This window comes from Nannobrachium achirus, assembly GCF_963921795.1.
Source record: "Nannobrachium achirus genome assembly, chromosome: 7".
Classification (NCBI taxonomy): domain Eukaryota; kingdom Metazoa; phylum Chordata; class Actinopteri; order Myctophiformes; family Myctophidae; genus Nannobrachium; species Nannobrachium achirus.
In genome coordinates, this window is record NC_137816.1 from 27,203,645 (window position 1) to 27,215,696 (window position 12,052).

General features: G+C 43.1%; 1 protein-coding gene across 10 annotated transcripts in view; it reads left to right on the forward strand.

Annotated features, from left to right (window-relative positions):
• Positions 1–12,052, forward strand: part of herc1 (HECT and RLD domain containing E3 ubiquitin protein ligase family member 1) — a 105,030-nt gene that overhangs the window by 31,561 nt on the left and 61,417 nt on the right. For all 10 annotated transcript variants that reach the window (XM_080729817.1, XM_080729819.1, XM_080729825.1 and 7 more), the window contains exons 26-35: positions 228–499; positions 1,136–1,336; positions 1,422–1,542; positions 3,350–3,587; positions 7,949–8,118; positions 8,572–8,727; positions 8,975–9,081; positions 9,763–9,873; positions 10,608–10,778; positions 11,191–11,430. In XM_080729817.1, coding sequence (XP_080585943.1) covers positions 228–499; positions 1,136–1,336; positions 1,422–1,542; positions 3,350–3,587; positions 7,949–8,118; positions 8,572–8,727; positions 8,975–9,081; positions 9,763–9,873; positions 10,608–10,778; positions 11,191–11,430 — 1,787 coding nt within the window. The remainder of the gene's footprint in view (positions 1–227; positions 500–1,135; positions 1,337–1,421; positions 1,543–3,349; positions 3,588–7,948; positions 8,119–8,571; positions 8,728–8,974; positions 9,082–9,762; positions 9,874–10,607; positions 10,779–11,190; positions 11,431–12,052) is intronic.

Sequence of the window (12,052 nt, forward strand, 5' to 3'; positions counted from 1 at the left end):
TAAATGGCGAAAATATCCGATCTATAAGCTCACAACACGATGCGATGCGTTGTGAGCTTGTAGATCTGCTATTACACAACTTATTTTTTATAATCATCCATTAAATCATAATCGAGGCAAGTTTGAACTGATATTGATTTGAAGTCATATGGCCCAGCCCTACCATCCACCCTGAAAGAGATCCACGTTGGTTTTTGATGTACCCTGAGAAGCTCCTATCCTTGCAGGCCTGCTGCGCAGTTCGCCAGACTCTCTGGCCGACTCGTGGTTCCGCGCCAAGCTGAGCCGCCAGCGGAGCTACGGCTCGGCTCACTCCTACGAGGAGTCGGACCTGGATCTGAGCCGCTCGCTGGGCGTGCACGCTCTCATCGACAACATGGTCAGCTTCATCAGTGGGGACGTGGGCCTGGCACCAGCCTTCAAGGAGCCAGAGGAGGGCATGTCCACCAGCCCCCAGGCCACCATACTGGCCATGGGGCATCAGCAGAGCAGGGCGGAGGTGAGCTGGAACCATGAGATGCATAAAGAATGAATCTGTTGATTTTTCCATTCAAAAAGGTATCTATGCATTCAATTTCGGTTAAGTTGTAAATTCAGCAGCACCCATTAAACACATTAGACCAATTAGTTGATTACAAAAAAGAAAAGAAAATATGATTATTTTATGAATTGGTTAAATTAATAATCCATACACATTTCATAGCATAGAACATATACATATAATATACAGTATTTTGCATATATTACAAATTAAATGCTTGTCTTCTCTATTTGTCATTTTGGTTAACAGCAACCAACATTTAGGTTTTAGAACTATTGCATTAACGGTTAATTTGGTGATTTCTGATGGCCTGTCAATACGTTTGTTTTCAGTCCTGTGTCCCAATAGTTCGACACAAACTTTGAGGCTGCAGTTAAGCACAATTGTTTGTGAGGTTAAGGTTCTAGTTAGTCATGCACACAGTCGGACCAATGGTACCGTCAAACTAATGGATGATGCACAACATCCCCAGTTCAGCTGGAGATCTGCATTGCAAGTCCCATCTAAATTGGAAATAAAACTGAATTAGAACCACATATAGAATGCCTTGATTGAATCCAGCTTATTGAATCTTGTTGATGTGTTGGTCTCTAGCTGCGATTGGAGGCCCTCCACCAGATCGTGGTGTTAATCTCTGGCATGGAGGAGAAGGGTGGCCAGTCTGGAGGCGGAGCCTTCCAGTCCTCCTCTCTGCTGACCTCCGTCAGGCTGCAGTTCCTGGCCGGCTGCTTCGGCTTGGGCACGGTGGGCACCGGAGGGGTGAAGGGAGAGAACGTCCAGCTCCACCACTACCAGGTGGGATCCATTTACAGGCTCATGACTCGCCATCATTCTATGTTCAGAACCATGAATACCATGAGTGTGTTGTACTGTTTTGCAGGACGGCGTGAAAGCAGTGAAGAGGAGCCTGCAGATGGACATCCAGACAGCCGTCCACAAGATCTATCAGCAGCTGTCCGTCACACTGGAGAGAGCACTGCAAGCCAACAAACACCACATAGGTATTGGAGAGAGAACTGCATGTTTTAATTTACCTGAGAGATAAAGTACGGTATATGAAAATCTTTCAGTTCCATGTTCAACTTAGTTTTTTGTTTGCACATATTAACACATTAAATGCCCCAGATGGCGCCAGAGTCATCCCCTCTAGCTGCCCAAATTTCTTCCATCCACCTCCATTGTATAATACAGGGCCCTGTTGCGTCAGTGCAAGCGTGATGACATCACTTGGTCACATGACCGTAGTCAGGATGTTATTGTCTTCCACCCAGTATGGGCCAGTGTAGCATATAGCTGTTGTTTGCTGATCATAATTTGGTCATTTTGCCAGCCATGCCCACAGTTTTAGCCATAAAAAATACATCAGAGATAAAGGGCTTTAAATTTTGAGAAATGCATTGGATTATATGGAGAAAAACGGCGGCGCGATGGTCTCAGCGTCCAATGGAAACAACCCGCGGTGATTGGGCAATATCTACGTGTAGCCCCGACCTTACGGTAAGATTTAATATTGTTACTGTAAATACAGTAAACGCGTCAAACGCATCGTGGGCCTCCAGCGACATCAAAGTTTGACACGTTGACACCACGTGGGCATTTAGAGAGTTTTTGGGGGGGTTTTCATAAGTTATCAAGCTCCATCTTCTAGAGTTAAAAAATTGCCGTCACAGTCCCACAGGACAACAGGAAATTACATCATCGCAACATGAGTTCCCTGCCCGTTTCTGTTTAGGGCGTGACACGCTGTATTCAATGGCTCATAACTAGAGAACTGATGGGCGAAACGATATAATTAAAATTGCCGCTCTACATCAACATGTTGTGAGCTAGATCAGCTATTTGAAATATTAAAAAATGTTTTCAAAATAGTAAAAAATGGCAAAAGAGTTTAGGGATAAGGGGTAAGGCATGGACGAAAATAGAGCCCTAACTCCCAAATCCACATACAGCACATAATAATAGATCAAAGATAATATCCAAAATCTTCATCCTCCCATCTGCTGCACCAAAGATACAGATGATGACACAGCACTGCACCAATGGTATGAAATGGAAAAACAACTTCTGGGCGTGGTCGACGCTCCATCCCCCCCATCTCAAGTATTGCTGCATAAAGCGAGAGTGTGTTGCTGACACAGAGATGGGTCTCAAAGATCATTTGTCTGATTTGTTTGTCATAAAAGTGCCATTTAGTGTCAGAATGTTCCGTAGATTTGTGGCTTGTGATAAATATGTCCGATATTTACTATAATACATTTTATTTGTAATGTACTTTATATTTGACACAAATCTCAAAGTGCTACATGGCATGAACACATACTCCATATGGGGCGAAAGAATGGGTCATATTCTATGTTCACGTTCAGTTCTCCTGTGTCTGGTCCCCTAAAAGGGCAGGGCACCCACACATACAGGAAATTGCTCTTAAAGGTCAATTCCAGACTAAATAACATATAGGCTAATTTTCCTACTTGTATTGATCCCAAATGAATTGCCCTGGGGTCTATTTTGCAGAATTGTCCCTTTCGTCTAGTTTCCCCAGCAGACCTTAGCAGCCCTCATAGCCTAAAGCAGAGCCCATAAGCATATCACTTTGGTGGACATGATGGTTACAGTACGAGTAGGCTAATGCTACCGTGGTCCCCCAGGGGTCTATACTTGGTCTGCTCCTTTTTTCCCTCCACAACAAATATCTTCGCCTTGTTCAAATGAAACGTACATTTTTGTTCAATTTCTACAGTATCAAATTTCCTTGAAAGTGAATTTGATTAAAGACCCAAAAAACGCTGCATTGCTCCCTCATCTTAGAAGCCCAACAGCGCCTGCTGCTGGTGACCGTCTTCGCTCTGAGCGTGCGCTACCAGCCAGTGGACGTGTCTCTGGCCATCTCCAGCGGACTGCTCAACGTTCTGTCTCAGCTGTGCGGCACAGAGACCATGCTGGGACAACCCCTCCAGCTGCTGCACAAACCAGGTGTGTCCCAGCTCAGCACTGCCCTCAAGGTGGCGTCCACACGCCTCCTACAGATCCTCGCCATCAGCACCGGGTAGGTGACAAGACATATAATATTAATATATTATTAATGTATGTACTGTAAGGGGCTTTTTAGCTCCTAGAATATCATTTTATATTTTGTCAGCATTTTGTTAGCATTATTTACTTGCTAATTATACATACATACATACAGAGTATTTACCTGTGAAGTTGTGTATGCATATGAAATGAACATTCTCCTGTTGCATGTTACTGTACATATGTGACAGGTCAATGTCCTGACCCGATTCTCCGGACATTTTCCAGTGTTTATGTCTGAAAGTGGCTTATGTTGCTTTTTCACTATGCATACTATAGGACCTATAGTGTACATACTGTACAGACGGATGACAAATTAAGTGAAAAAGCAACATGTCTCAGCCTATAGTATAGGTCAGGGGTCCTCAAATACAAATCTTGAAGGTCCACAAATATTTTTTTGAAACAGGCCCGGGTCCGGGGAAAAAATAAAACAATTAATATATATATATATATATATATATCAGTGATTGCGCTAGGATTTTTAACTGCCGGTCACCGTGACCGGCATGATTAAAATTTACCGGACATCTGAAGAATATACCGGACATAATCATTTTAATGCATAGGCCTACATTACAAGCAGGTGCACAAACAGCCAATAGCAACAGTTAAAGTATTAGGCCTACTGCATAGTTGGGACTGAAAACGAATTGAATGAAAAAGTATAGGCTAAAAAGAAAAAAACGTTTCAATCTTGCATAAGGGAATTAATTAATTATATTGGACTAATCGCGCTGTTCGCGCAGGCTGTCTGCATGTGGCACACGCACACTGCTTTCACAACAACGTCTTTCTGTTGCATCATGTTTCATGCCAACAATACAATACCATGTCTTGACTTCAGAATAATGAAAAGGTTGATAGACTCATCTGGCCAGCAATTAATCCAATACTCACTGTCGAGTGGTGACAGTGCGTCCATGTTATGCAACTTTGGGAGAGTTGAAAAGGCTTTGTTCTTCCTACTGTCTCCACTCCATCTCCTCTCCTCATAACTTCAATCAAGTGTATAATGTTTGTTTATGGGTTGATTGCTGACCGTGCGTGCATTCCTTAATTCCCATGGCTTTACATGCTGTGCGTGCATCGCAAACTGACACTGAAACGAGCGAGCGAGAGAGAAAGAGAGAGAGAGAACGGGGGAGCGCGCGGGCGAGCGAGCGAGCGAGCGAGAGAGAAAGAGCGAGCGAGCGAGAGAGCGAGCGAGAGAGAGAGAGAGAGAGAGAGAGAGAGAGAGAGAGAGAGAGAGAGAGGCAGGCAGCCTGCGCATGAGGAGCAGACGGCGATAATAATAAATGACCATTGGTTTTTCAATCGGTCAGGATGTCCGGGAGGAATTTTATTTTTCGGTCTTGGCCATAAAAAATCGGTCAAATCCGGCAATTCCCGGTCTAACGCAATCTCTGATATATATATATATATTAAAATATATTTATATTCGCTTATTTTTATTATGTCGGTCAATCTTAAATAGTAGGCTAAGGCCCCTATTAGACGAAAACGCGGTTCACTGTAAACGTAATGGTTTATATTCGTTTGTGGGGGGTCATTTAGACGAAAATGGCGTCTTCGGGGGGTGAAACCGTAACAAAGTGAACCCCCCTCTGAAAGTGGAATAGGTAAAAACGCTTTGTATCTCCCGCTTTCATCTAAATACCGTAAACGCAGCAAACCACTGAAAATGATAAGATGTGGGACGTCCTAGGGCTGTCCCAGTGGTGTAAACTAAAGTAACTATGGTACATTTTTGCTAACGTTAGCCCTAATTTATACCGTAGCTATTTGAAAATAGCCGATCTACAAGCTCACAACAACGCGTCGCGGTGCTTGTGAAAATAGCCGATCTACAAGCTCACAGCGCGTCGCGGTGCGTTGTGATAATAGCCGATCTACAAGCTCACAACGCGTCGCGGTGCGTTGTGAAAATAGCCGACCTACAAGCTCACAAGTTGTGAAAATAGCAGACAACTGCAAAAATAGCCGACGCTGAAAATAGCGACAGTAGCCTATAATGTTTATCATGACTCGATCCAACATCTATAGCTCGTCGCCGTCTGTATGTACCCCCTCCATAAGCTGCAGTAAAGGCATTGACTCCAGTCCTCTGTGTTGAAACGAAACGTGAAGTGAACGCCTTTTTCTGTATCGTATCATAAGGAATAAATATAGTCCCGGAGTGTGTATGGTACATGTGTCTGTTCCGACCGTCTGGAACAAACTTTTTAAGCATTTTTAGTTAGCCAGCCAGCCAGTCTGCCTGTGCTGTGTGACGGCAGTGAGTTGTGTTGACTGACTGAGGAGTAGAGGCGGGATGTTCGCGAACGAATCGAGTCTTTTGAACGGCTCTTTGATATGAACGATGGGATCCGGTTTGCAGTATAGGGAGCCGTTCCTTTCTAATGAACAACAGTGGTGGGAAAGGTACAACAATGTAGAAATACTCTGCCACAAGTTGAAGTTTAGAATAAAAAATGTAGGCTACTTGAGTAAAAATATCAAAGTATTGGTATCAAAATGTAGTTAAAGTAGGCTACTAATAGTAGCTAGAAAGTACTCATTATGCAAAATGTTCCATTTCACAATTTTTCCAATGAATAAAATGTAGGGAGAAAAAAACATTTGAAAATAGCAGATCTACAAGCTCACAGCTTGTAGATCGGCTATTTTCAAATGGCAGGTAGGCCTATGTAGGCTACCTATTATGTCCGAAATAAATGTATATAGGGTTAATGTATAAGTGATAATTATAATCAAAATCTACAAAGTAACTACAACTAGTGACTAGAATGAGCCAGTCTTTTGAACGGCTCTTTGAAAGGAACGGATCCCAGAGATTCGGCTCACTTCAAAGAGCCATAAATCCCATCTCTACTGAGGAGGACCAGAGAACGGAACTTGGGCAGTGCGGTCATGGCGACATGCGCCACCTAGCGACCTGGCATGCAAATTACCGCGTTTATGGACAAATTGCGTTTTCATCTAAAGACCACATAAAAAATGAAAACTAAACGGCTCTTAGCCGTTTATAGTGAAGCCTGTTTTCGTCTAATAGAGGCCTAGATACAAAAAAGTACCAACCAGGGGTTGACACCATGGTCTCAGAGGCACTTGTCCGTCTGGAAAGTACAGGTCATGTTCTACTTGCCCTCAGGTCATGACCACTTGCCCTCATTATTGTTCATCTTACATAATTAGGGATCCCTTTCTTATTTTTATTTTTTTTACAATGGCTGATGTGTTGTTGTTGTTTTTTTAGTAGTAGTTTGTTGATACAGTAATAACCTCGCCCACCAGGCTTCATGCAGTAATGGTCTTTTCCCGTTTCTTTCTTTATTAAAAGGGTCCTTAAATTATGACTTCACTGTCATCTGGGCTGGGGACTCCTCCAAAATCATTTGGGGGCATTACTTGATTGAAGAGAAACAACCCATTAAAGCAGGGAGAACAGAATGTTCAATGGAGCAGAGATATTTTGCGCTAGTGCTCTGGTTTCTTTTAACAAACTGGGATAATCTTCGAATAATTTATGCTTGTGTCGCAACGTGAATATCGATATGAAAACAAGGTGTCACGCGTCAGAGACAGGGGAGCACACACTGAACGCGGACGGCTGCGCAGCGTCGCATCGTGGTATCGACGCACGTTGTGCCACACGGTAACCCCAACTGGATGCGGCGCGCTGCCACACAGCACATCCATTTCCCCCGGTGGGGAGAACCATGGGAGAACAACATCCATGCAGAAAGAGAGGCAGCCGTCACGGGCCGTCGTGCCGTGGGCCCGTGGCACGTCGCGACAAACTCTGGAGATAAGATTACAATCCTGCAAACGTATTCACGTTGATGATGTTTAGCGTGAATGAAACCCCACTGATTTATAACTAGTTGCATTGTTGGTGGCTGCTGCTGTTGCTGCTGCTCCGAAAACATCCGCGGTCTGTAGCAACAGCCTATCAGCGCATCGTTGTCGAAGACATGACAGCCCATAATACTTTGTTGCCAGGCATCAGCCAATCACCGCGTCGTTGTCTCTCTCTCTCTCTCTCTCTCTCTCACACACACTCAGCGCATGCAATGAAAGTGAATGAATACGAGAAGTGGAAACAAAAACGTGGAGATGTTTTTCCACTTTTTTTTTTTTTTTTTTTTTTACTATAATTCGTCCTGGGTCCGGTCGGCGGTGCCTCGCGGTCCGGACATGGACCGCGGTCCGCCTATTGAGGACCCCTGGTATAGGTCAATCATCCTAACACTCACATACACACAGGTGTTTTCTATTGAAATATGGAAATCGTGATCTGAATGTCCATTGTCCATCCATTGTTCTCCGCAGGACGTATGCAGACAAGCTGAGTCCCAAGGTGGTCCAGTCCCTGTTGGACCTGCTCTGTAGTCAACTGAAGAACTTGCTGTCTCAGGCGGGGGTCAGCTTGCTGTCTTCCACAAAAGAACATGAGGACCACAAAGAGGACAGCGCCGATTCAGAAAAGAAAGACTTCAGAGGTTGGAAAGCAGTTTATTAGATACTTTGATTTAACAATTTGCATCCTGTTGTTGAGATATCAGTACAATATGTTTACATTTTAGATAAATATTGATCCATTTTTGAGCTGTGGTCACACCGTCTCCATAGCGTGGCCGTGTGTGTAGGTATGTTTGTTTGTTAGTTAGTTTGTTTGTATGTGGGTGGGTCTGTATGTAGCCTCAAGCCTGTGTAGTACCTTTTCTGACCACACATGTTAAGGGAGGGGCGCTGTTGTCCAGGCCACACACACACACACACACACACACACACACACACACACACACACACACACACACACACGGGGGGGGGGGGGGGGGGGGGGGAGAACCACCGCTCAGTTCACACGGGTGTGATTTTCTTTCTTTTTAAGAACATGACCAGATGAAGCTTTAATGCTGATAATGTATTGACCTGTTAATGTGTCTTGTTAGCTCTTCTGCGCAAGCAGCACACAGCAGAGCTCCACCTGGGAGACTTCCTAGTGTTTCTAAGGAGAGTGGTGTCCTCAAAGGCCATCCAATCCAAGATGGCTTCCCCCAAATGGACCGAAGTGCTGCTCAACATCGCTGCACAGAAATGCTGTTCAGGTATTAAAAATAAAATAAAAAAGGAATGAAAAGTCACTATGTTTCAAAGGTCTTACAGTTTGTGGCCATTAAACGATTAAGCCCTATTTTCTACTTTAGTTATTCGTCAATAGCAGATCTGCAAACTTGGAATGTGTCACAATACAACGCATTGTGAGCTTGTCGATTGTAGACTGTTAGCAAATGCAGCTATTATACTACAGCGAACAGATTTAAATTAGGTCGTTATGCTGCTTTTTATCTGCAGGGGTCCCTCTGGTGGGGAACTTGAGAACTCGTCTTTTAGCGCTCCATGTCCTGGAGGCTGTCCTGCCTGCATGTGAAGCCAGTGTTGAGGATGACCAGATGACACAGGTTAGTAATCATAATAATTATTATATATTATTATAATATTATTATATTACTCCTACAGATTTTGTCCAAACATCACGCAAATCGGTACACAGTGTCTCTATAGTCATGTGATTGAGACGGCTCTGTACCATTTTTCAGTGGTTTCAGAGTGGTTCGCTTTAAAGAAAATTCCTCAGATCATGAATGCAACTTCCAATTGCCATGAAACTTTGCACGCACATCCCCACTAGGCCATCAAAAATAGATTACTCTTAACACATAAAAAATGGATACATACTCTATGTGTCAGTATTTGTCTTATCAGTAATAAAACATAAAAATTATCAAATTACGCAGACAAGGTTGACCGTGCAGTATATTTTATTGTGATCATTTTTATACAAATACAAACACTCATATTGTAAATTCAAAATAATTACATATAAGCACAGTGAATATATTTTATAATACATATAATTGTATTTTGAAAATAGACTAAACATAGCTTGCCTTAAACGTGTGTCAAGCACTTACTCAAAAAGTATGCATGCAATTCGCGACACTTTGTGAGACAATGTTTAGACATTTTTTGGCAAATGTTTTCCTATTTTCAACAAATGTTTGCCTCTGACTTGGCCAGAATAAGGGATACTATAGTATAGGGTTTGTGTGGTTAAGGTCTGTATCATGTATGTCTTCCAGGTGGTGGAGCGTCTCTTCTCTTTGTTGTCAGACTGCATGTGGGAAGCTCCCATCGCTCAGGCCAAACACACCCTGCAGATCAAAGAGAAGGTGCACGAGCTCAAGTCACAGGTGAATGTTCCTACAGAACATGACATTTATGGGTGCAAATTGAGCAAATCTAAATTATTTATCTTTCAACAGACAATTAATTGGATATAATTTTGGTTATCTTATAATCAGTTTAGTGATGGCCTAAACTGATTAATTAAACTATGTTACGAGAATGCTTTGTGTGTGTGTGTGTGTGTGTGTGTGTGTGTGTGTGTGTGTGTGTGTGTGTGTGTGTGTGTGTGTGTGTGTGTGTGTGTGTGTGTGTGTGTGTGTGTGTGTGTGTGTGTGTGTGTGTGTGTGTGTGTGTGTGTTTGTACATGCATATTATGAAATGAAAATGTGTGTTTTCATTGGTAGATGAATAGTTATAAGGTTTAAATAGCGTTACCTAATTTTGTACTTAAATTCTACAATTCTGTAGACTACTATTAACCACTTAAACGCTATATACTCCATTGACATCAGGGGTCTATACAGTACTTGGTCCCCTCCTTTTTTCCTCAAAACCAAATCTCTGAAAATAGCTTGTAGATCTGATATTTTTGTTTAATGTTTGCCTGTAACGACATGCCCAGAACAGGGATGCTAGGGTTGTTAAATCAATTATGTAGCCTAGTTGAGTAAAAACTGGATGGATTTGGTCCAAGTACATTTGCTATTTAGGTCCATTGGACTAAGAATAGAGGGTTTAGGTGGTGAAGGTGCAGCCCTCGTTATCCATTTGAGTGACTTTGCATTGAATTGATGTGCAGGGAGACAGCGAGGAAGAGGATGAGAACCTGCCCATTCAGGAAGTGTCCTTTGACCCAGAGAAGGCCCAGTGCTGCGTGGTGGAGAACGGACAGGGTCTGACCCACGGCAGTGGAGGGAAAGGCTACGGCCTGGCTTCAACCGGCATCTCCTCTGGATGCTATCAGTGGAAGGTATGCTACTAGTCAGGGCTCAGAATTGCAACCATTTTGGTCATATAAGCTCCTGAAATATAATCTTTACATTATGTAATGTGGAGATACTGTGCGTAGGTTCCTACATTGTATGATGTAGAGGAGACGTCATAGAATGCTGCTGCACTAACATGGCAGCACTGTAAGCCTACAAGTTGAAATAGTCCAAATAACACATCGGCACTGTGCTGTGGTAGAAAGAGCAGAGTGTAGGAATTGAAGAACTAATTAATGTGTTAAATCCAGTCTGAGAACTGACGATGCTAAGTTAACACAGAATGAGCATGTACTGTAAGTGTGCTGCTTGAACCACAACCCTGCATGTCAAATAAATCTCCTTTCCTCTCCATTCCTTGTCTTCTCCTCCCACCTTGTCCGCTCCTCCTCGTAGTTCTACATCGTGAAAGAGAACCGGGGCAATGAAGGCACGTGTGTGGGCGTGTCGCGCTGGCCCGTGCATGACTTCAACCACCGCACCACTTCAGATATGTGGTTGTACCGAGCCTACAGCGGCAACCTGTACCACAACGGAGAGCAGACACTGACGCTGAGCAGTTTCACTCAGGGAGACTTCATCACCTGTGTGCTGGACATGGAGGCCAGGACTGTCTCCTTTGGCAAGAACGGAGAGGTCAGACATCCAATTCAACTCAACATGTTATTAATATGGTTGCAAAGTAGGAGTATGCTAATCCACTGGTTCTCAACACTGGCGGGCCGTGAGGATATTGCAAGTGGGCCCCAAATAATTGACAAAACACTACGATTTTAATGATATAATAAATATATATCATATATATAAACATATTTGCATACTGGGCACTGAGTGGTCCCTCACAACTTCGGAGGGAGTGAAATCCAATCACAAACATTTTTCTTTAATGGCAGATTTCTCTGGTTTCCAGGCTACTCCAACATTTCCTGGTCATTGTCAAGCATGGTCTCCACAATGATGTTGAGCTTCTGTGAAAGCGGCGTATTCTGCTGTGATAAAATTGGTTTTGAATGTTGATATTTCTGCTTTATTCATTCACTCTGGATTAAGAGTGTCTGCTAAATTCCTACATTCCTTTTAGTTTAACTTTAATTTTGTAATGGAACTCAATGAGGCTGTGGTCGCTCTGAAACATTGCTCAAGTCATACTTCATGAATATGTTAGAGATGACTGACGTCATAGATGACTGATATTGGCAATATTCTAATCCACACTGGAGCAACACCATTTCTATATGGATCCCAAGATCCTAATGAT